This window comes from Phasianus colchicus, chromosome 9 (assembly GCF_987193195.1).
Source record: "Phasianus colchicus chromosome 9, bPhaCol1.hap1.1, whole genome shotgun sequence".
NCBI lineage: Eukaryota > Metazoa > Chordata > Aves > Galliformes > Phasianidae > Phasianus > Phasianus colchicus.
Window position 1 is genome coordinate 32,365,483 of NC_143444.1, and position 24,821 is coordinate 32,390,303.

Consider the following 24,821-nt stretch of genomic DNA (forward strand, 5'->3'; position numbering starts at 1 on the left):
CTCTCACTGTGAAGAAGTTTTTTCTCACATTTATGCAGAACCTCCTATGGCCGAGTTTGCACCCATTGCCCCTTGCCTTGTCATAACATACCCTAAAAGTCATTTGCAGGAATGGAATTCACTTGTGCCATTCCCTGAGAAGTCCAAGAAACGTGCTGAAACAAAACACTGAGGTTTCTTGTCCTACTTTTAAGAACAGCAGAGCCCGCAACCACAGCGATATTTGAGATTGTTACACTGAGGACATACATACCAGGAATAGATGATCTACAGCAAAACAAACCAGCATCCCAGCAAGCGAGCCATACCTCCCCCCAACACACAGCCTGGTACCCACACCTGGCATGCCCTGCTGGAGCCCAGTACAGCAAGAGGACCTGGGGCCAGGGGTGTGCCCCAAGGTGGGCTGCAGGCAGCAAAGCAGCCATCATGCTCCCTTTGTGTGACTATGCACACAAATCACTGAAAATCCCAGCCATTGAATCCCCAGCTCATTGCACGAGCACTGGAAACATTCCCGCATGTGTGCACACACCAGTGAGGTACAGCCCCACTTCACAGTGAGGCGCTTGTTGTCTAAGAAGCCAAATAACAGACAGACAAACGCACAGAGAGGAGATAAAGCCAAGCACATATACTCTCAAACACACATCCATAGGCCCACAGTAGCACAGGGTGCAGGCAGGAGGGGACACTCAGTGCAATACTGCTCCGTACTTTGGAGAATCCAAGTGTGGCAACTGCAGGACAGTGCTGGTGGTTATGGACTTACACACTGCACAGCTGCCGTGGTATGCGACCGATGGCCGAGGTACTGTGGAGTAATATAGAACATCCATGGGGCACAAATCAGTGGTTGGTGTGAATGCTGCAGGAAGGAACACTGAGGGATTGAAGAAAAGGCTCAGAAGATAGTTTCTTCCTTGTCCTGGCGTATGACAACGACATCCAGGTTTACATCCTAGCAACAAGATGGTGTTTGGCTTTACTGAGAATGCCCTACACTGATGAACGAATGCACTACTGTCTGACATATCCTCCCACTAGCTGCCAGAGTGACCTGGGAAGCAGTTTGCATGCTGACCCACAGCATGGGGCACACAGGGATGGCTCTGCTCTGTAGCAGCCTAGTGGCAGAACAGAGCTGCCAGAGTGTGAGGGGACAGGCAGACATGAGCCCCAGTAGCACCAGGCAAAGCGTGCCCTGGGCACCAGCATGCAGAAGCTGCTATGCAGAAGCATCTCTCGCCCCCATGCCCCAGCTACCAGTGGCAGGTACTTAAGGGGAGTACAACAAACAGGGCAGCAACACAGCATGACGTTCTGCTCCCACCAGCCCCAAGAGGAAGGTACCAGCAGGGCCCAGGCAGCACTCACCTCACTGTGGACGTGCTCCCTCTCTCAGGACTCCCACTCCTCTGTTCCTGTGCACCAGAGCAGCCCACAGTTCCTTCCAACACAGCCTCCACTTCTTTCCTCTGGGTACTTCCTCCAAGGCCCAGCTCTGGCAGCTTCCCTTCAATCTGCACTCCTGCTAGCACTGTGTCCTCTTGTGCTGCCCCTGATGCAGGCACTGCAGGCTGCTGCCCCCACAGCCCCAGGCAGCCTCTGCTCTGTGTTCCCTGTGCTGTCTCCAGGGCCTCACATGCCATCACACTCTGGCCTGGAGGTGTCCTCTCTCCCAGCACTGCCTGCTCCCCACCTGTATCACACTCCAGCAGTCCCTGCCCCACCGCTGCCTGCTCTTGTGGCCCTGCTGCTCCCTCCCTCACCTCTTCATCTCCTGACTCATCTCTGGCTCTCACTCCAGACACTCCCATCACCACCCCATCAGATTTTTCTTCCATTGCTCTGTCTGTCTTTGCAGCACTGCCCAAAGAGAGGCTTCCACTCAAAAGCACTATTGCTGAGCCCTCCTCATCCCCTGCTGTTGCTGTCTGCTCCAATGGAGCTGACCCTCCACTGGCAGAGTACCTTCCAGCATCCTCCCCAACTTCTCGCCCAGGTACTGTGTGTATTGCAGGGTCCCTGCCTGAGTCCTTGGGCTCCTTCATGTCCTCTGCCCTTGGTTGAGAGCTGCCTTCCTCCTCTGGTGATCTGTCAGACTCAAATGTCACTGTCCCAAGGGCATCCATCTCCATCCGCTCTTCCTCTGAGACTTTCAGCTGAGAAAACTCATTTGGCTTTAGGATCTCTTCCTTTCCTGTGCAAAATTCTGTATCCCCTGATGTTCCTAGGAGGGCCCCAGCTTCCTCCACAGTCTTCTGCCCTTCAAAAGCAGCTTTTTCTGTGGCCCACACAGCTGCAGGATCACCCACCTCAGGAATCCCTTCTGCCAGATCTGCATCCCCTGCAGCCCCCTGTACCTCAGGCCCCATCCCCCCCAAAACAGGCACTGCTGCTCCCCCCAGCCTCTGCTCCTCAGAGGCCCCATTCACAGCCCTCTCTCCCCCAGTGACCCCCCTGGCCACTACCACACCCAGCAGTGCCCCCATGCCCACGTGCTCATCTCCCCCACCTGCCAGGTCCCTCCAGGGCCCCATGTTCTCTCCTGCACCTGTGGGAGCATCCTGATCCTCAACCTCTGCACCTAGCTCTGTCCCCTTCCCTGGTTCCTTCTCCTCAGCATCACCTTCTGCCATTGCCCCCCTGGCAGGTGCCAACTCATCCAAATGCAGATGCCTCTCAGGGGCTACAGCTGCTTCCTCTCCCTCAGGCTGCAGCTCTCCTGCCCATACAGCTCCGTGCTCAGCACAGTCAGTGCCAGCATGCCCTCGCTCAGCAGCACAGCCTCCATCCTCCCCACGGTCTTGCCGCACGTGTGCCACTTCCACTGCTTCTGACTGCGTGCCAGGTGCTCCTGTTCTGTCTGCCAGGACAGCTCCACCAGCTGCTGCTGAAAGACAGAGCATTTGTTTCATTGTGAGCTGTTAATGGTGAGGCTGTTTTACAGGTTCCCTCTCAAAGACATGATTTCTAACAAGCAACGAGGGGGCATCAGCACAGTGCTACGGAGGCTGAGATGCTGCTTCTCCTCCTGTGCTGTGACCAGGCTGCTGGTGTGCCATGCAGGCATTGGGCACAATTAACGTAAGCAGAAACACTGATGCATGACATGTCCTGCTCTGCCTGTTCTGCCCTTCCTGCCCTCCATCCCCACTCACTGCCTGCAGGAACATACACAACATACCTCCAAGCATGACAGTTACATTCAGAAATTCACAAACAGGCAGTAAATTGTTCATGTAAAATACGCATAAATATGAAGGAAAATACTCAGGTGCTTGTGTACAATGGGTAACTGCTTCCCACAGACTCATAACTACACTGGGGATAACCAAGGGCCTTCACCCATCCCTGGGAATCTAGCGCAGTGCTCCCTCATTTCAGTGGTTCCAGGACTCATCCCTGAGTGGATACACCCAGCTGTGTCACAGCCATGCTTTGCACAAACACAGCATGCTCTGGCTCTTTAGAAAACTGCATGTTTTCTGCCACTGAAGGGAGCAAGGAGCACTGCCTCTCCTTTGCCACCCTTCCTCAAACCAAGAAAAGGCTGCCTTGTCCCACATCATCTCTCCCTGTCAGACTCACTTCACTTTCCTGCACTACTGCTGCACTCCACAATTACTGTTTTCTGCTTGGACAACTGCACATGCCACTGAACCCCATCTTGGTCTCATGAGGTCAGGTCTGGAGTTCAGTCTCATTCCTATTCTGTTGTTCACAACCCATGTAAGCAGCCCCATGCCACCTGCCCTCACACCTGCCTTCTCCAGAAGGACCCATACCACTAGGAAGGAAGGGAAACTCACTAAGTGATCCCTCAGCTGTTTTCAGGCAGTGTTTTCACGGCCTGGATTCCTTACCCAGGGTCACTGTAACTGCTGAGAGCACATCAGATACGTGTGGCTGCTGGAGCTGGCTGATCACGCAAGCTGAAAAAGAAAAGAGCACAAAGGAGGACTTGAAAACCCAGAAAGCGAAGTGAAAAGGCCAACACTTCTATAGAGAGATTTCAGGTTAATAAGATTCAATCCATGACCCTGACCTGCAGCCTCACCTTCGCTGGGATCACACTCTGCACTCGTTGCATTCTCTACTTCCTCATCCACATGAGAATCACTACATTCATGGTCAAAATTCACATGATGGTCATTTCCTATTGCCTCTGTTATCTCCTCCTGTGCTGATCTATCATCTTCAGAAGCTAGCACAAAATCACAGAAGAAGCAAGGAAGAGAAACCATCAGAAAGCAGGAAGGACAAAGTCCTCCAGTTCTTGCAGCCTGACTGGAGGTCTGTGGTGTTACGGCAGAGCTATTTTCTTTTTTTGAAGTAGATTAACATCAAACAGAAACAGTGATTAGAAAAAAGGGAGGGGTTGAGAGCAGGGGGAAAAATTCATGCAGGAGCACCTACTGAGACATTAGTCAGCCATCTTCCACAGCACATTCACAGACCTGCAAGATACTTCTGTGAGGATGGAGGGATTCGCAACAAGCAACAACACTGTCTAATGGACACTAAGTTGGCATTGTTCCATAAAAGCATTTGTCTATTTTAAGCTCCCAGCTACATTTCTGATGATTCCTCACTTCCTCTAACTAAGACACGTGACTGAAGTCCTCTACTCATCTACAGGTAGGCTGGGAAGTTACCTTCTGCTCTGTACTTGCAGTGGCTGTGAATGCTTCACAGCCCTTCACTGCAAGGGAGACACAAAGGCCCTGGAGGGTGCCCAAAGAAAGGCAAGGAAGCTGTGAAGGGATACATGGGCACATTCTGGTTATTTATCACACAGAAATACAGAGTATTTTAACAGCTGGAAAATAGTCCAGCAACCGATCCTCCATGCTAACTATGGCTGTGCTTGAGCATAACATACAGGGAAATACAGCAACACGTGCATGCACTGATCACAGCACAGTTCTGCTTAGGGACTGTACTCACCACCTCCTTCACCGCTCTGAGGAGACTCTTCATTTCTATCCTCCACTTCCATCATATTTTTTTCCAAAGGCACTGAAACATTTTTCTCCCCACTGTCCCTTCTGATGTTTGCTTTTTTCTCCTCTTCTCCCCTTATGTTACTTTCTACTGACTCAGCCTGTTTCACTTCCCCAGTAACATCAGGACTTTGATGCTGCATCTCCAGTATGTTTTCATGAAAAGCTTCAGTATTTTCCCTTGATGTCAGAGCTTCTGTTTTTGTCATTTCTGCTTCATCCATTCCTTCCTCTTCCAAAGAGAAAGCTTTCTGACTGTCCTCTGTTCTGAACAGTTTATTTTCCCTGTTCTCATTTCCATACTGTGCACATGTTGTGTTATCAGATGCTTCTTTGATATCACACTCCTCTTTGCCTTTAACATTTTCCTTCATCTTTTCAGTATCAGACTCATCTTCACTGCTACACTGAGTGCTGGTGGATGACAGAGAGCGTGCAGAACTGCTACCTAGAAATAGCAAAACATAAATTTAGTATTTGTTACTAAAAACCATTTGCATTCAGTGGGCACAGACAGATGAGTGTCTGATGTGAACCTCTGAATGAAGCCAGCTGTGGATATAGAGACAAAATTTCAATAACAGTAACAGAAGAGCATTGTCCAAAGGTATTAGTGTTAAAATCAAAGCCATTCTACATCATTCTTTTTCTGATCATGGAAATGAACATAGGTAACAACATCAATCCCACAAAAATACACTTCCAAAAACCCCTGTAAGTACAATTTTAAAAGATTTTAGAAGAGTTTGAGTGCAGTTTGATAAAAGTTTTCAACAATTGCAATGGTCCTTCAGTGCAGTCACATACAGCACTCAAGTAGAACTGGAAATGAAGATCACTGCATCCTCTAATATACATGGAACACCATGTGAAATTCATAAATGTAAGTGTTCAGGAAAATAAACAGTGCTAATTACCCATTAACATTTTGCTGTACAGTAGATCTTGTTGCTTTACTGGGCACTGCCAGTGCCCAAAGTCACGCGGATTCAAGAAGCAATTAGCCAAACTCAAAGAAGAAAAAGCCTCTTAGGCTCACTAAGCAAGAGAGACCACAGTTGAGACCAGTTATTTACAGTGGTAGGAAAACCCACTGGGAAAGCAGCACTGCATTCTTGTCCCTTTCTTACACTGATAAGCATGTGATCTGAGTTTATGTTGGGTATTAAAATTCATACAAAAAGGCTGGATTTTTCTCCAACCTGCAACATCTTCCATGAGCATCTACATCATTTTATGTCATCCCAAAAACACAAAAGTGATATTTACATTTAACTTGAGAAAAGAGCTCACACATTAGGACTGGCAAATGAAAGGAATATAAATGGATTAATGTTAAAAAAAAAAAAAAAAAAAACCAGTAAATGGAGATGTCCTAGCACACTATGGCTAGCTCAAGGCACATAAATCAGCTCAGGATCACACAAAGCCATAGAGGAGAAATTGAGAGAAATAAACTGCCATGCCACAAGGAAGAGAAAGTTCACTTTTGTTTGTTCACTGTGTGGTGAATGGAATTCTTGTACTGTTTGTCTAATAAGGGAGAAACTGCCAGAAAGTTTTTCTTCTCTGTGAAGATGTGCAGCCAGGAAAGCATGAAGGCCAACAGGTAAAATATTAGACCTTACAGGGGCTGATTAAAAAAAAAACCGATAATAGAAAATGCTATTCATATATTTTATATATATATATATATACACACACACACACACACACACATATATACATACATACATACACACACACATATATATATACACACATATATATGCTAAAAACATATAGATATTTTATATTTATAATATTTGCTAATGTAGATATATACACACACACGAAATATATATTCTGGAATAACTTAGTCTTTCTGAATGAGTAATAATAATGGTCTAGACACCTCACTGCACACTTCTGTGCCTACGTTTGGATGGAGAACCACAGCACATCAGACTGACTCCCTCTTAGTCACTGCCAGACTTGAACTAGAGTGCTCTGGAGATGCCCGAGGCCACGGATGGGCCCTGGGCAGCCTGAGCTGGTGACAGCACCCAGCTCATGGCTGCAGCTCAGTGACAGATGGTAGAATCAATAAGAACAGACAAGATAGCCATCTTTTACCAATTCAGTACCAATTCAATTACATAATCTTTCCACACAGATTCAGCATACATTACTGAATGTATACAAGATGTAAAACAAGCATCAGGTCAACGTCTGTGAGCCCCATTACATAAAGAGCTGACCTTGTTTGCCATTCTCTGAGGTACTGTCAGAATGCCCATCACTTTCATCTTTCTCACTGTCAGAGGCCTGCAGTGCCTTCTGCGACGCGTCTTCACTCTCCTTTTCATAGTCTGAATTATGGTTTTCAACGTCTGGGGGTGACTTTGACGTTCCATTCCTTTGACCACCAGTCTGTCCTTCTTCATCAACTTCAACTGCCTCAAAGTCTTCATTATACTCTAAAACAGAAGAACCACACTATGAAACAGCAGATGGAATTCACAACTCCTGGAGTTCTTTGTCACCAGACGGGGGTTCACTACGTAATTTTCTTCTCCCTTTGTGCTTACTCACTCCTTTTACAAGTCATGAGAGAATCTAAGACCAGAGATAGGAATTGCAAGAGTACAGTATCATAGAAAAGCATCGAGTTCTTCATAGGTAGAGTAGTAAAAACACAATAAAGCTACAGAATGATGTAACGTATAATTAATACATTAAAAACAAATTTTAAAAAAAAAACATTAGCCACTGAGAAGACTAGAAGAGTTAGGCAAACTCAGAAATAAAATGCAAGATAGTCTCTTGTTACAGGAGAAAATCTTGTTGCAATGAAAAAAAAATATAGAAGTAGCAGAGAAAGGAGATACACAGTAATTGGGAAATAAGATAAACATGGATTGACATGGCTAATTAACAAAGAAGTGACTTCCAAAGTGAATTAAAGGATGCAGCTGAAGGATGCTGCAGAAGAACATTCTATTTTCACAGTTCTCTAATATGCTCATTCAGTTCTCAGGTGAAAAACAAAGCTTACAGCAGAATTGCCATTTTTATGTCAACAGGGTCTGGCCTTCAGCCCAGGCTGCTGGCCCAACAACTTGTAACACATGACAGATAACTTCATTCAGATCTATAGACAAGAACTCTCTTTATGCATATACATTAAAGCACACTTTCCTTTCCAGACAAAGCTGCACTTAAAATCCCAGGCACTGGAATGCACTGCACAGCCATGGTTACCACTGACGATTCAGCACGTTCACTGCTAGCACCAGCTCACGGCACAGCAGAGGCAACACATCTGCACTGTGAAGAAGAGCAGCCACTGCTGACACTCCAGCTGCCCCTCAGGCCATCATTTCTCACCTTTCACCACAACTGCTCACTACTTTCTCTTTTCACCAATACTTTTAAAGTCCTGAAGTGACAGGATACCAAAGACAGAGGTGAAGAATATCTGATGCAAAAGCAATTAAGCAAATAAACAATTACCCACACAAAGAGGATTAAGGGAATAAGTAGATTTATTTTCTGTATTGAAAATCGACTGAGATTCCAACAGTATTGCTGGAAGTGAGGCCTTTGGTATCTCAGGAAGGTGCCTAACAAAAGGAAACAGCCTGATTAATCACAAAAACATCCACCGGGAATAACGAGGATTCTGTGCAAAATTATAAAAGCAAAAAAGGAATAGGATGTAGGAATGAAAGCCTCTCTCCACGTAAGACATACTCCAAAAAAGGCTTCATACTGAGGTGCAGTGAAAGAACAGGTGGAGCTATCTGCCTCTTCCTTTAGGGGCAGGTGGTACACCAGTGGTGTATGCCAACCAAAGACACAGCAGACTGTGTAGGTGGCACTGGTTCGTTCTCAGTATGAAGTCATTTTCATATTGCAGATGTTACCTTTGCCTGACATATGAAACGGGCCTTATTGAAAATTACAGCAAGAGCAGATGCTCTCTGGTCTTTTCTTTTAAATTCCGTTCAACAGAAACCCAGTGGCACTCAAACAAAAGGGGCACAATCAGCAGCAACATCTGTTGGTGGGAGCACTAAGGAAGGGACAACCATCCCAGCATCAGAGACAGCCAGAAAGGTGAGCTGGGGCATGCACAGAATCATAGAGCAACCCAAGTTGGCAGGGACCCACAAAGATCATCAAGCCCAATTCCTGGCTCCACACAGCACCACACAAAACCCAAACCCCACACCTGGGAGCACTGCCAAACACTCCCTGAGCTCCAACCTCTAGGGTCCATGCCCACTGCCCTGGGGAAGCGTGGTGGAGAAGAGACTGGAAAGAGCTTTAGGTGAACAAAGCATCTCACTGCCACTGGCAACAGATAGGAGAGCAGTCCAAAGTATTTCACCATTTCTCAATCTTGCTGACATTTTGCTGCTGCACATCCCTCCCACCTCCCTCCTCGCCATGGAGGATCAGGAGGCAGGCAGTCCTCCACCTCCCACCCCAGCAGTCACCATCTCTGCGTTCACCTCACACTGATGTCCTGTCTCAGACCCCCTGGCTCCCTCGTCACACACAGCCTCATTTCTTCTTCCTGCTGTTCCCTGCCTGCTGCCATTCTGTCTCCACTGCTGTCCCTTCACTGTGCTTCACCCTCCTGCTCTTTTCCCATCCACCTCAGGCTCTTTTTTCAGCCTCGCTGACTTGCTTCCTTGGCTCTTGCAAAAGCCTCTCATTCCGTTACTTGGACGAAAGGACCCCCACTTAGTTTATTGCCCAGATACAGTTATTGCCCACTGACCCATCTGCAGCACATTCCTCACATGAGGTATGCTCTTCAGGTGAAGCTGGGGGCCCACAATCCTACACTTTCTCTAGCATTAGCCTCTTCTAGCCTTCATATCATGCTTGTGTTTTGGAATACTGTACCATTTTTACCAGTATCTTCCTGATTTTCTTCGGTCTCACAATTGGATGGTTTTGTCCCTTCTTCTCTTTCGTAATCCTGTCCAGTCTCCATTTTGTCCTCAATGGTTTCCACATCTGCTTTGTGACTTGGTAAGATGATTAGCACCGATTCTTTGCTTGATTTCTGATCAACGCTGCTACCACTTGGCTCACTGCAAACTCCATCTTTCCAGGAACCCAGTTGCTCTTCCTCACAGTCCTCCTCCATCTCCCTCTTGGGAGGGGATGGTTTTTTGTCCAGACCCATTGCAATAATGCATCTACAGAAAAAAACAAAAAACAATACAAGGAATATTGAGAAATGTGACATTCTGTCAGTGCACAGTGGAAAAAGAGCAGACAGTGAACTATTTAGCTCATTACTAGTTGTGAAATCAGGTACATATCTGCCTCCAGTTCACCTCTCAGACAAGGATATAGATAGCTCTGAGAAACATTCTCAAATCCTCACGTGCTCCACAGACACAGATGCAGATCTTCCTTTAAGGACAGTAAGGCTATACCCACAATTGAATTACAAACAGATTAAAATTATCAGAAGTGAATGTTAGTCTAGTGGTTGGCAGCCCTGCCCACAGTAGGGATGTTGAAACTAGATGATGTTCAAGGTCCTTTTCAACCCTGGCCACTCTTGATTAATTCAAGTTGCACCAAGCATGATCTGCACAGATATAATTGCTGAGAAGGGGAGAGAAGCTCCAAGTTACAGGTGTGTTGGATCCAGATTCTGCTTTAACACCAAATAACATGATAGCCTGGCTTCTACAGAGATGACACTTTTTAGTTTGTCTGCAGAGTGAAATAATTGTGGGTAAAGGAGACCAAATATAGATCATTTTGAATATCTGTTCTGTTTTCCCTGTCTAACAGAAACCCAAACTGCTAGAAAACAAAGCACTTTGAGCGACACATTGAGGCTACTCTTCTTGCATAAAGCAGAATGGCAGACTCTGTATTTTATGGTTAGAAGGCTCATGAAAATCATCAAAATTCATATTCAATATTGTTATATTCAGCAGCCAGTAGTATTTCAGCAGAATCCCACCTTAGAGGCAGCATTGTTTAAAAATGAAATATATATTTTTCCCACTATCACAAAGAAAATCCTGAAAACTACAATTTACTAAACATCACTAGGTTTTTCCTACAGATTCCATCAGAAACACACAGGCAGCACATTTACACTGCACCACCACTTCTCCTCCTGGTGAATCACTGATGGCCCCCTGGCAAGCTGATAGATGAGTGCTATGATGCAAACATTGCCCACTGCCACGAATACTTCACAGTGTATTTGAAGAGGCAGCAGAAAATCAGCAGATTCGGATGACAACACTAATACTATAACGTGATAGAAAACACAGCAACCATAGCAGAGCAGCACAATCCTAGGCTACAGCAAATGAGAACAAGCTCAAAAGCAGCCAGAAACAAAAGAAAAAAGCTGCTTACCCTTGGAAGACCTCAGGTAGGAATCTCCAGCAAGATACCCTCACCTCCATTGCCAACCCTTAAATGAGGTGTGGGAAGGGGTGGATCCTGGCTCCAGCCCTTCCAGTCACTCAGGTGCACTGCATTACATGCACCTGAGCCCCCCTAGGTTGGCCCTGCCTTCCCACCAGGTGCTCAATCATCATTTCAGGCCATGACTTAGCATTTCCACTACAAAATCCTTGAATATAGGCCTTCAAAGGGTAAAAGCTCAGTTATGCACTTTCCTAGAAGCGTGGTACACCAGAAGGATTAATAACAAGGAAACAACACTCTAAAAACTGAGCTCGTAACACTTTATGAACAGGGTGCATTTGTTCCCGCACCTATAGCAAGGAGATGCGCCCTCCACACTGAGAAATCCAAAGTATCCATGTCTGCCTCCAAGCCTGGAACGCTTCTGATGTCTGTACTCACAGCAAGAGCTCAACCTGTCCACTTGCATCCCATTGAGAAAAAAGGTGAGACTGAATGGGAAACCACGGTGCCTCTTGGAGACGAACTGAAAGGTCTCTGAAATCAAGGAAAGGAGAGAGGTTAAAGAATAAGTTTGTACTTTAATGTCAGCCCACTGCATTTGTTGGGCTCCATCTGCATCGTTGCCAGAGCAACCCACAGTTCCAGGTCAAGTTCTTTCATTCTCAGCTTTATAAATTAATTGGTAAAACAAGTTCTTTCATTCTCAGCTTTATAAGTTAATTGGTAAAACCCTACCCTCCTCTGAACACAGCAGTCTTATCTCTTTCCAACTCAGAACTATGAAGATGGACACATACACTACAAGCTAATACTAGTCTGGCAAGAACAGAGCCTCTCCTCTCCAAAAAAAAAAAAAAAAAAAAAAAGACTTTGTCACTTATTTTACAAGAGTGTGTACATTAACCACAGAAAGTTTAGGACCCCAAAGTGTTCACGTGCTACAGGCAGCAGTACACTGAGCTCCTGCAGTGCAATACACATGTTCATCACAGTGTAGCACCTTGCAGAGTGCAGTCCAGGTTCTAGGTCAGTACTGCCACAATATTAGTGGCTCTAGGCCTATGGTAACATGATCTTACTGATAAGCAACACTAAGCAGCTGAAAGATATCATTTCTGGAGTGATTTCAGTCCACTCAGTAAGGGTACTGCTAGGCATCTAAATGTTAAGGGCACTGATGCTGCAGCTGCTCAGCTCCGTGCCAGGACAGATTGGGCTTTAACCACAGTTCATAGCGTCCTTTCAAAGCAAACTGAGCACACCTCAGCAGGGAGGAAGTCACACTGCTCTGTCAGGTTCCACAAGAAATGCGAATGTGGCTTAGAGCCACGAAAGCACACACAAAGGACACCTTTTGAATGGCTGGGACAAAGCTGCAACAAACAACTTTGGGCCAGATCTATATGGGCACAATGCTGTGTATCCGGAACCCCAGTGGACAGGCTGAAGTGCAGGGACCTCTGCACAATGTTCCCCTATTCAGTGAAAAGACAAATCCAGACATGGCCAGTTCTGTGAGCTAGAATGAGGCACACAGCTCTCTTCTTCACCAGTGAAAGTCTCCCAGTCATCCCCTCGTCCTAACTTCCCAGAACAGAATGCTGATGAGATCGACCAGTATGAGCAACTGTAAAGAAACTGATGGAGCTGCATTCACACAATAGAGATAGGAACTGGGCTCTTTCTAGTCACTTTTCCTTCTGGAATAAACATGTAGTGATGCACTGCAGCAAGTCAGAAAAAGATAACCTGGATTTATGGACAATTTACTGTTACAACTATTTTATTAACTATACATCTCCATACAAAATTAATCTAGGCCACAGTATTTTGTTAAATTAGTTCTTTAAACTCCTTACATCATAATTCTAAGATAATTTGAAAAAGGAATTGTAACCTCATCTTCAACTGAGAAACAGAAGATCCAGATTTAGTTCAGAGGCAGATGGAGCAAAGTCCCTGGATGCACACATATCACGACTGAGCTCAGCCGAAATCACTTTAATACCACATCAGTGCTTTAGCCAAAAAGAAGATGTTGCCAGTATCAAAATGAACTCTTCCCCTCTTTATCCTTACCTCCTTCCAACAGCTTGCCTTTGTAGACACAAAGGTTTTCTCCTCCACAGTGCTGCTGGTAGACTTTGATTTCATCTCTATAATCAGAATCATCGTGAGATAAACGCACACTTTTTCCCAGGAAGATCATGGTAACAAATGCATTGCTGCGTAATGAGGGCTTAGAGAATTCTCCAGAATTCTACAGCAGAAAATACACAAAAACGTACTCAGTTTTCAACCATAACAAAAGGTGAACACAAAGATCACATGCATGCCACCTCCACTTGAGACTTTCAGCATTTTAAGACAGGCCTTGAGCTGCTTAAGATGAAAAGTGTTTTACAGTTCTATTGCAGAAAGGCAATAAAAGATTTTGGACTGAAAATCCTTTGTACTGAATTGTCTGAGATTGAAGGAACCAAATGTAATGATCCACTGAATCTGTTCCATTCCTGTATTCCTACAGCTTTACTTCCAGGAGCCAAAGCTGGCTGAAGATCCAATGTAAAACATGAAACTTTCATACACTCCTAAATTTTGCTTAAGCTCTGAGTATGTCAGCTAGGAAGGTAATATACTTGCACATAAACACAAAAGTAGACCGAAAGAACCTACCTTGGTTACAAGTTGCTCTAAGCCATTTGGTGCAGTGGTGGGACGAAATCGTCTCCTTCTGGACGTCCCATTTCTCACTGCCTTTACACTCCTGTCTCCTTTTTGCAGGGTAGGAGGCGGCACCGGTATCAGATAGTTGTTAATGACAGGGAGTCGGTACGGGGATTTCCCAGTCACATATTCCACTGAGTTCATGAGTCTTAACCCACTTCTCTCCCTCTACAACAACAATAACAACAACAAAAGTAACAGTTAAATAGCCATGCAAAAATAGCTACTGAGCATATTGAACGAACCATGGTTTGACTGCTCGTTACATTTAGTAACAAACATACTTTTAGAATTTCAAGCATCAAGTTAAGAAGTTCTGTGAGAACATTTCTATGCCAAACCCCTTTTTCCAGCAACAGGCAGCAATGGCGAAACCAAGGTCAGTTGCTTGAAAACGTCACACACAGACAAATGTCCTGAGCACAAGCAGAGAGAACTCTGCACAGCCTGACTATTAGGGGGAGGCTAGAAAGGAGGGTTTGAGTAAGGGCTTTGTTGACCGTTCTGCAGGCATGTTATCTGCAGTCAGTACACAGTCCTGGGAACTACAGCACTAAGCAGTACTGTAAAGCTGTGCCTAAAATGTTTTATTTTCCAAATGAAATATGGTCTCACCCCACTAGCAAATTGCTGATAATTTTCAAGCATGCAGCACTTTTGCTTAGAGCCTGAACTCCTTGGAACAGTCCCTGCTGCAGCGCAGCCGTGGAGCGGCTGAAGTCGAAGTGGATATTGCATATTTCCTGGAGCTGTATTGGGTCGATGGGAAGAAGTCTGGAAGAGGAAAAAGAAAACAGCTAGAATATCTCAGGGTATAGTTTCCGTACAGAACAGCACCATACAGAAGAAAGATACAGTGCCAATGAAGGTAATCAGCATCGAAGAGTGGTGCTCAGATACATTCAGGAAATTTAATTTTCTAGTATCTCCTGGTCTTGAAGAGCCAGACCCCTTTAGGAATCTCTAATTAAGAAAAAACTGTTACTGTTCATTCACAGTACAGCCTTGAAACAAACGCAATGAACTCACAGGAACTGCAGCAATATGCTCTGCTTCGGTGACTCGAACACATGAACGCTGAGAAAATGCACATTACAAGCATGCTCATCTTTGTTCAATTCTCAGCATTTCTCTGCCATTTCTTCTTTCATCCAGAATATCAAGTAAAATGTTGACATCTAAGAAAATGTATTAAAAATTCACTTACTGCCTTTAAAAAGGCTGGCTCCTTGGATCCGTGTTGATCAGAAGGATGTCCACCATTATAATCAGCTATAGGCCTAGGAGCCCTCTGTAGGGGATGGGGAGGAGAAGGTCATTCAGTTCTAAATATCACCAAATATCATTACTGAAATGGAGAACCAGTAAGAACTGGAGTGTATATCTGGCCCTTGATCTTAGATTTTGGGATCACTGTATTTCCTGAGTGTACTAACATATCTTCTTTGCCTTTAACAGAGCAGGGAGATTCTGACTCGGAGCTCCAAAGCACAGCCTTCTGGAACGAGCATTAGTCTTAATCCACCTCTTCAGCTTCTTTTTTTAAAAGACCTCCACTGATGGCAGGGCTTCACAACATATGTAGACTTGCCTACAGCCATTTGATGATGATATTTAATGTATTGATACATATTTAACCATGGGCAACATGGCAGATAAAAAGGAAAGATTAAAACAGGTGTATCACAAAGCAAATACATTTTTACATCTTTTAATGTGCCATTCCTGCAACATCAGCTTCTCTAGATTTCTCTTGAATGTAACATGAAATCAGCCACAAGTGAAGGATGAGGATCTCGTGTGCAACCATCAGGGCAGTCGATGGCATAGATTAAGCACAGAAGTTACACGTATATGTGCACACTTTGGTTTATGTGTGTTTACATTACAGCATGTGAAATATTTGGTGAAACTCACCAGTTGTGAATGAGCAGCTGGTTCTCCAGCCATTAAAGGATGGCGTCCATAACGATTTCTGGAGCCAAGAGGCGGGTGTGGGGAGTGCACAGGGTTAGCATCTTCCACTGATCTTCTGGGTCGCTCCATCTAAAAGAACAATAATGTATGTCTCTGAGGTACTAAATAACAGCCATGTTTGAGCTCGCCTTCTGTCTGTCTTTCACTGGGTGGTTATGGCAATCGGCTTGCCTAGGCCCAGTGGAAGATCTGCTAAGGAAAGAAAGAAAATAAAGAGAAGAAGGGGAGAGTGAGAGAGGAATAAGGGAAAAGATTTGTTCCCATCGCTATTTCATTTCTCTGCAGTCCTCTACAACCAAATTCAATTCACCAGCCTTTGTTTCTCTCCCAGCCTTGGCTTGGTTGAAGGTCTCTTTCTTTTTTAAATTTGAGTGCTTCCACTACTTCCTTGCCCCACTGCCCCTCCCTACCTTTTCTTCTCCAAAGCACCACGCTGGGCTGACCACCCTTCTGGAAATAGAGAGCTATGTCTCTCAGTCTCCCTTTCTCTGTCATCCACCATTACTTTCCTTTTAGACTGGTTACCCAGGCAATTCCACTGAACAGTTGAGGTAAGAATTGAATTGCTGCTAACTCCTACCAGGTCCTTGTGTACCAGCGTAGCACCACGGCAGAGCACTTACCCACAGGCATTTCCCTTACATTGCTCACTGAAAGTAGCCTTAAGTTATGTTCCAAATTTATTCCAATCCAGAATCCCTTAACAGGATGTTTTCATCACACACTTTCCCCAGTAGAACTATGCTGCTTCCATTTCTCTAGCAGCAGTTCAGGCAGTAAAGTATGTTTTGCAGTTACCAGAATGATGAGTATTTTTCAAGTAAATTTCCTTTTTTTTCCTTAATTACTCATAAACGTATTACTTTAATTCTAAGAGATTTGACATCATTTTTCCACTGCTCAAAGAAACAGCTATCTTCCCAATACGTTCTTCTCAATGAATGCGGGCTCCTTATAAAGAAATAAGATGTTAAGGATATTTCAGCCAAAATGAGAAAAAAAATATTCCCGTATGCACTTCATGGAAAGAAGAACCATTGACTTCTGTGGGACTTGCCTGGCAGTCACAACCACAGAATCAAGCTTTACCTACATGACACCAAAGGGAAGACCTCAAACCTTTCTTCATTACTTACACACTGGTTCAGGTAAATATCACGTGGGGAGGCCAACAACTGATAGCATGAGCTCAGTGCTCAGCAGCAATCAAATGCAGACAGCGTCTAGGGTTACTAAGAGGGACGAGCTGCATCACTTATCTTAAATTATTCATCCAGTTCTGGTTTGCCATTTCAAAACAGAAATAGTAGAACTAGAAAAGGTTTAAAAAAATGTTAAGTGATGAGAAGCCTAGTGAAAGACTCAATGGACTGAGGCTCTTCAGCTTGGAACGCTGAGAAGGAATATCAGAAAGGCATGCAAAGCCATGTCTTGGAAAAGGGGAGCAGCTATTAACTTTGTCGTACTGCAAACAGTGAAGCATTGGATAGAATAATCAGACAACAGGTAAATGAGTTACTGTGCAGAAATGCAAAGAAGTACCATTTCACACAATTCTTCGTTAAATTGCACAACCACGAATTTTGCAGAATTACACTCAGAAGAAATCAGACACGTGCATAGAAGTTTCTGAATTGCAGAATAGAAGATGTAACCTGGATCATCCTCTGCTTGCTTGTTTACTTGTTCCATAAGCAACAGAGGCAGGACACCTGTTTCAATAAATCTCTGGCCTGACCCATTATGGCTGTTATTTCACGCAGCAAAACTGTCACATCCCACCAGCATTCAGCAGCACTCAGGTCTTACCTTGGTTTTCTGCACCCTCTCCTTCCTCACAGAATTTTCAAGTTTCCTTCTTACTTCCAGCTGATGATGACGCTATCAGTGTAAGAGAAAGAGGAATCTCATTGAGAGACATAATGAGGTGTCAACACAAGAACACTTGTTTCTGTTCTGCTTATCACTTGCCCTCTCCCTCATCATTACCCTTGCTGAACCCTATTATTAAACTGCTGGTGATTCAGTTCATTTGCATTGCACCTCTGCATCTTAACACTGGTAAGGGAACAAATGAGCATTTTAAAGCTGCAGGGATCAATTGTGTCCTTGATACAGAGCAAGAATGTGCTCAAATTTCATACTCAGATAAGATCGGTAAGTATACTTAAATTATTATGACTTCAAAAAAAACTAGACAAACTAGCCCTGTAGATATTATCTTATAATCTATTAATTTTAACTAGTTTTGTCATCATGTACCAGAAGAAATAGGAGGATTCAGGTGTATCACTAAAGCTATCTTTTCTACGCTTCTCCAGCTCCAACCTTTGTGTTTGTTTCATGGCATCTCTGTTCATCTCCACTCAAAATGGCAGGAGCTCTTTGGAGAAATCACTTACCAGTGTGAGTTGTGTGGTCACCGTGTGCCTACCTCTCTGTAGGAGAAGGAGGTGAGTAGATAAGGGCCTGAGTTACTCTGAGAGCTCCAGCTGATTTCTCACAATCCTTCACTCCCAAAGGGAAGTGCTCCTGGACTGCAGCAGCAGCACAGTACTTTCTCCTCCACAGACTGCTCATCTCCCACACTAAACAGAGCCATCTCAGACACTCTGCACCGATGTAACACCACAGGGGTGTTAAAGCAGTAAGTGAGCCAATGCAGCAAGGCTGAGGCAGTGCACAGCATGAGAACTAAAGGCCAACGGAGATTTCACAAGAGGTATGCCAAGCACAATAACTGCCCTTTTTCCAAGCAAAGGAGAGCCTTTCATGGGAGCGTGAGGGCACAGCTACAGAAAACAATCCAGTATGAGTTAACAGCCACCAGTGCCAGTGGAAAGCACCTGAGAAGGCTGACCCACCAGCAGTGAGCACATACCTCCATGTCAAGGACCTTCAGAAATGTGGCCCGAGCCAGGCACTCCCGAACATATCTCTGGTGATCCCTCCTCATAGCATTCAGTCGGTATTCTTTCTCTGGTATTATTCTTCCACTCCTTGAGATCTGCCATAAAAAAAATAAAACATAACTAAAAAGAAGAGGAGAACAAAATGAAACCTTTCTAAACAGAGTGCAGCTTCCCAGGAGCACTACTTCCTCACCCATTAGCTATTACCTCTGTTTCTGTCATGGTGCCAGGGCTCACCTTCCCAGCACAGGGCTGCAGTTTCACCGTGGACCCAATCAGCCAAATGAAGAGAGCAGGAGAGAAGAAGTCACAGTTCCCAACAGCTGCAGCTCAGCCTTACTCTTCATGGGTTACCCCCCGTAACTCAGCAGAGGGGAATTAAACACTTGCCTTCCTACTGTGTAAGAGTTGCATCTGCCTCTGCACAAAAATCCACTCAAGGGTTTTTAAAAATATCAGCACATTTACCTTCACCAAATCTTACAGTTTTCCGCTGAACAGTTGAAGAACAGCTCTGAGGCGATTTAAACTAGGAGAGTCAAAGCATTTCCTCAGCATTACCAGTGCCTCTCAACCTTTTGGCACACGGAGCTCAGCACGGAGCCCAGCTCCCTGTCATTCTGTTTCCAGCCCTATATGCAACAGCCCCAACCACGACCCCGTGGATCCTGCTGACCAGCACTGGGTAACAGCACAGTGGGAAGTGTCTGAGTTAAACAATCCTGCCCGAGACAAAGCACAGTCACAGGGCTTCAATCTGGCACAGCATCACTGCAACTGTTTGGCACGGGTCAAATTCTTACCAAGGACAACTCATCCCTCTAAGGAGTAAACAAGAGAACATCAGTATTTTGACTGCTGCAATATTAAAATTAACGATGTAAAGGAAACTTTTCGGTCTCACCAGTCCTGATCTCTGAAGATGTCTCCTTATCCGGGCATTGCTGAAATATCCAGCCAGGTGTTTGTCTGTAAGGCTGTTGTAGGTTGCAAGCAACCTGAAATGAAATCAACACGGATGCCATGAAATCCCCTTGGCAGAGTAACTTTTTGCTGGTTACAAAGAATTACCCAACAGTTTGCTGCACAAAATGCTGCCCGATGATTCACATCCAGTACTCTGTCAGACAGCCCATCAGTTATGTAGAAGTAACACCTCGTGCCCCATGAAGAACACACCAGGAACGGGCTTCTGTAGGACACAGCAGCTCAGGGCACCAGCACTGAGGCACAGGTTTCAGACAGCCCACATCTGAAGGCCTCCCCAGCAACAATCCCACATCAGCTGCATCAGTCAGCCCCCCGCCCTTATTCTGGTACGTAGCACCAAATGCAAAGATCAGAGCTTCTAAAAACTGAACCTGATGTAGAAGAGTTGAACACAAAAATGGAAGGCTCCATAATTAGCCTGTTTTTAAATAGTTCTTAGCATAACCTTCCCTCATTTCAGCCCCTGCAAAGCAAGACAAATAACAATCTGGCAGTAGGCTTAATTTTTGTAATATTCTAAATGCATTTACATTTATAAAATTTATACAATCAGATGTATATAATGCATTTATACTGACCTGTTACCTGTGTACAGATGAAATACTGTTTTAATTACACAACAAGCTTTCTTTGGCTTTAAATTTAAGTGCCTCTGTACCTCTAGTACTTATATTTCAATGGGATAATATAAGATGGATGTCCATCGCTAGGCTGCGTTACCATGCACAGAAATATACACACGAAAGGAAAGAGCAACAAGAAAAAAGTCTGAGGGAGATGATGGATTTACAGGGAATTCACCTGGGGTTTCACAGCAACCTCACAGGAGCATACCAACAATACACTGAACTTCATACAAACAGTGCTGTGCCCTCTGATGCAGGTTGATTAAACACTGGTGCTATAGCAGGTGTTCTGCATTACTCTCTTCATTCACTGCTTGCCTTTGTATTCAGAGCTGCAGATCACACCAGTGTCACCAAGTGTTTGCCTGTGGCGTCACCTGGAGATGGCATATGGAGGCTGAGGAGAAACCCCAGTCCTGCTCCTTTCCATTCCACTTGGTTCCTTCCATCCAATGTTTCACAGGCCACGTGACAGCGGAAAGGCAGCTCCCCTCTGACCACAAAAAACTTTCTAAAGCAAAAACTCAACAGACAAAAACTTCCTGCTTCCTCAAGGAGAGGGGAAGAGTTGGCAGGGACCTTCAGAGGTCATTGGACCGACCAAGAGCAAAGCCTGGCACTTAGTGAGCACAGCCCTGCCCAGGAGCTCTCCCATGGCAGGGCTGACAGCCACCAGAAGAGACACGCTCTCCATGGGTGCCCAGTGGCCCTGGAGGAGCCCCGGTGGGAGGAAGCAGCATGCACTGCACAGCCCCTCCTGGTCCGGCTGTGCCACAGGGCAGCTTTACAGCTGGCCAGCAGGGACTGGCAGCAGCTCAGCTGTGCCCCTCGTGGGCCCATGTCACTTACACTGCCTCAGCGGCACCTCCACAACTCAGAGATATAAATTGCTGTCACTGGAGCCAATTCTTTTTTCCCCATTACTGAAAGCAACGCGTTTTTAAGGCAAGTACAAATATTCGATTAACTGGCAGAACAGAGCCACAGACACCAGAAGAACCAAGGTTGATTTTGCCATTTAAAAAATGTACTGAGGTGCCAAAGTCCAACACACAACAGCTGAAACTGCCCAGAGGGTTCGCTCTGCAACACACAGCTGTGCAGACCCAGAGAGCACAAAACAGAACAGAATGCACAACGGATCATTGCAACTCCCCTAAATCAAGGCACTGTCTGCTCAGAATACCCTACAGGAGTGTCATTGCTTGGTCACTGCCACCATTGTTTGACTAACAGCACCTGGCTTTTATCAGCTTACATCACACCATGCACTGTGTTCAGAGCTGCTGCTGTGTGTCACAATGACTTTGGTGGCCATTCAGGACAGCAGGACAAAGTCTCAGAAGGCCTCCTGCACTGGACTTAGGTAGCAAATGTTCAGGGTTAATAATTTACAGTGCAAGTAAGTCAGTGACTGCTTACCAAAGAAATAATCTAAGGTGGCATCAAAGCTTTAGTTATTGATTGGTAGAGTCATAGACAGCTCCTGTGCTGTACGTTACAGCTGCAGCTCATTGCCACTCCCGTCCAACCAGCAGTTCTCGCCCTGATGGAGATACATTCCTAACCTTAATTAACTACTGCACTGCACATGCTTTCTGCTGATATAGACAGAAAAACTTTCAAACAGAACAAATCCACAATGCCGAAGCACAGGCTGCCAGGCACAAGCAGCAAGTTCAGCATTCCACAGCACAGGGAGAGGGTTTGTATGGGAGACAACTGCCTCAGCACCCAGCCTGCCTGCCTTCCCTCCTAGTTCCAAATCAGGAACTATCAGGCTGTCAGCTTTGCAGAAAGCATTAAATCCTGGAAGGACTTTGTGAATCCTCACTGGGACTGGCCTGACTGTCACTAAACGACACAATCTCATCACACTGAACAGTTCTGCCAGCTGCAAGCCATACAGACATCCAGAACACAAACTGCTGCTTCCTGCATGAATGCCTTGTTCTAGTGCCCCCAGGCTTAAGCTAAGTGAAAGGAATGCCAAAGGTAACTGGGGTGTGTTTGGATTCCTTTCTTTCAAAAAGGTGATGAAAAGCCAATAAAATGATCCTCAGCCTCCACACAAGAAGGTTTGTGCCTTGCTAGGATGCAGGTTGTACCATCTGCAATCACCATAGTCACAGAATGGCCTGGGTTGCAAAGGCCCACAGTGCTCATCCAGTTCCAACCCCCTGCTGTGTGCAGGTCACCAACCAGCAGCCCAGGCTGCCCAGAGCCACATCCAGCCTGGCCTTGGATGCCTGCAGGGATGGGGCATCCACAGCCTCCTTGAGCAGCCTGTTCCAGTGCCTCACCACCCTCTGGGGGAAAAACTTCCTCCTAATATCCAACCTAAACCTCCCTTGTCTCAGTTTAAAACCATTTCCCTTTGTCCTATCACTATTAACCCATGTAAACAGTCATTAATATACTTTGGAGCCCTCCTTCAAAGGAGGGAAGCTGCCCACCCAAGCAGTCACCAATCCATTCTATGGGCACAAAGCCTTCAAACTGCAGGCACAGATTGGGCTGCTGCATTCATTTATGTCAGCTACTACTCATCCAATTATGAGAAACCATTCAAGAGCACAACTGCTGAACCAGAACTTACCGAGGTCAGCAGATAACTTGATGTTCTGATAACGCTTTGGATTCTAACAATAATTAATTACTTTATTTCAAGGCCACAAAATTGCAAGTGTGCGGTTTTATTCAGGTGATAGCTCAGTGCAGCGAGAGGCAGGACCTCCGGCACAGTGTGAGGCCATCACCTCCCATCATGTCGTTGCTCCCTGGGAGCAGAGGCCGACCCCCACCTCGCCCTGACCCCCCCAGGAGCCGTGGGGAGCGATGAGGTGTCCTCTGAGCCTCCTCTGCTCCAGCCTGAACGACCCCAGCTCCCTCAGCGCTGTGCTCCAGCCCCTTCACAGCTTCAGTCCTTCTCTGGGCACACCCCAGCACCTCGACGTCTTTCTCGTATTTTGGGGAGCTCAGCGGCCAGCCCCAGGAGACGGCAGAGAGGAGCCAGGCTTTGCGCAGCCATGCAGAGCGGGAGGAACAGAAACAACAGACCCGGGCTGAAATAAGAGCGATCAGGCAGGGTGACAGCGCACCGACGGCTCAGCTGGTGCGGAGCAGCGCTGCACAGAGCTGGGGGCAGCAGCAGCTGCTCCTTGGGCTCGGAGCTCTCACCTCTGGTTCCGTCCCCAGCCCACAGCGGGCAGCCGTGACGCGGAGCTGCAGGAGGGGTTCAGCACGGCAAGAAGAGACGCTTCTCATGCAGCGGCGCAGGCTCGTAGCTATCGGCCCCAGCGCCGCTCCGAGTGCCCGCGGGTGCGGACAGCGACCCTGGGAGCGTGTGAGCATTGCGTGGTCATTTCCCAACAACCGAACCGACAGCAGACGCTGCCCGCAGCGCACGACCGCCCTTTGCGGCAACCAGCACAGAAACACTCCGGGATAAGGCGTTCGGTATTTCATTCGGAGCTCCGCGTGCTTCCTCGCGGAAGAGATGCTGCGTCTGGAACACAGCCAGACCCGCAAACGGGTCTCTTATCGCATCCTCGCTCCGAACGCTCTCCGCCGTACTGAACTGAGCCCCGGACCCCGCCGTGCGGACGGCGCCGTGCAGCTCCGCAGCCGCGAGAGCGGAGGAACGGAGCCCTCCTCGGTCCGCGCCGTGCCGGGCTACGCAGCCGGGACCCCGCCCGCCGCGTCCAGCCCCGCGCCGCCCCACTCACCCCGGCTGAGGGCCGCTCATGGCCGCGCCGGCTCCGGGGGCAGCGCTCGGTGCTGCTCGGTGCTGCCCGATGCCGCCCGGCGCCGCCGCTCGCGTCCCGCGCCGTTGCCGGGACACGGGATTGTGGGGCGGGGCCAATGGCGGAGCAGCGCCACCCCCACAGCGCCCCCGCGCGGCCGGCACGGCGCGCACTCCCGCAGGTTGGCGGCCGTTTCTCGCAGTCCGCGGCAGCGCCGAGGAAGGCGGCCCTTGCCTTGGCCTCCCCAGGCGCCGCGCTCAGCCCCTCCAAACCCACGCTGGAAACGCGCCCTGCCCAGCGCCCGTTTCAGGCTGTGGCTGGCAGACGTTGATCCGGAGTTCGTACAACAGCTGCGTCCTGTGACACCCCCGTATCTGCGTGGCTCCCACCAGCCGTCACTGAGCGCCAGAACAAATCTGAGCAAGT

General features: G+C 46.6%; 1 protein-coding gene across 7 annotated transcripts; it reads right to left on the minus strand.

Annotated features, from left to right (window-relative positions):
• Positions 1 to 823: 823 nt before the first annotated feature.
• On the minus strand, positions 824 to 24,637 carry ERICH3 (glutamate rich 3). Of its 7 annotated transcripts, none has more exons than XM_031604381.2 (17): positions 24,378 to 24,637; positions 19,938 to 20,031; positions 19,003 to 19,128; positions 17,931 to 18,002; positions 16,062 to 16,190; positions 15,352 to 15,435; positions 14,760 to 14,918; positions 14,094 to 14,312; positions 13,497 to 13,677; positions 11,765 to 11,951; positions 9,909 to 10,207; positions 7,250 to 7,468; positions 4,954 to 5,457; positions 4,052 to 4,210; positions 3,870 to 3,938; positions 1,378 to 2,896; positions 824 to 961 (listed from the first exon to the last, which is right to left on the minus strand). In XM_031604381.2, the coding sequence occupies exons 1-17, from the start codon at positions 24,395 to 24,397 to the stop codon at positions 955 to 957; spliced, it is 4,047 nt and encodes a 1,348-aa protein (XP_031460241.2). In that variant the 5' UTR covers positions 24,398 to 24,637; the 3' UTR covers positions 824 to 954. The 7 variants fall into 7 exon arrangements, with proteins under 7 accessions (XP_031460241.2, XP_031460259.2, XP_031460251.2 ...); XM_031604399.2 differs by having other exon boundaries at positions 4,064 to 4,210; positions 24,378 to 24,496; XM_031604391.2 differs by having other exon boundaries at positions 9,918 to 10,207; positions 24,378 to 24,493.
• Positions 24,638 to 24,821: the final 184 nt, after the last annotated feature.

Bases quoted from the DNA above. Each gene is read 5' to 3' on its own strand.
- ERICH3 (XM_031604381.2), bottom strand. From the start codon at position 24,397: ATGAGCGGCCCTCAGCCGGG. The intron at 14,919-15,351 runs GTAAGTGAATTT...TTCCTCTTCCAG, and splicing joins AGCCAGCCTTTTTAAAGGCA to ACTTCTTCCCATCGACCCAA. The intron at 11,952-13,496 runs GTAAGGATAAAG...CCTTGATTTCAG, and splicing joins AGGCAAGCTGTTGGAAGGAG to AGACCTTTCAGTTCGTCTCC.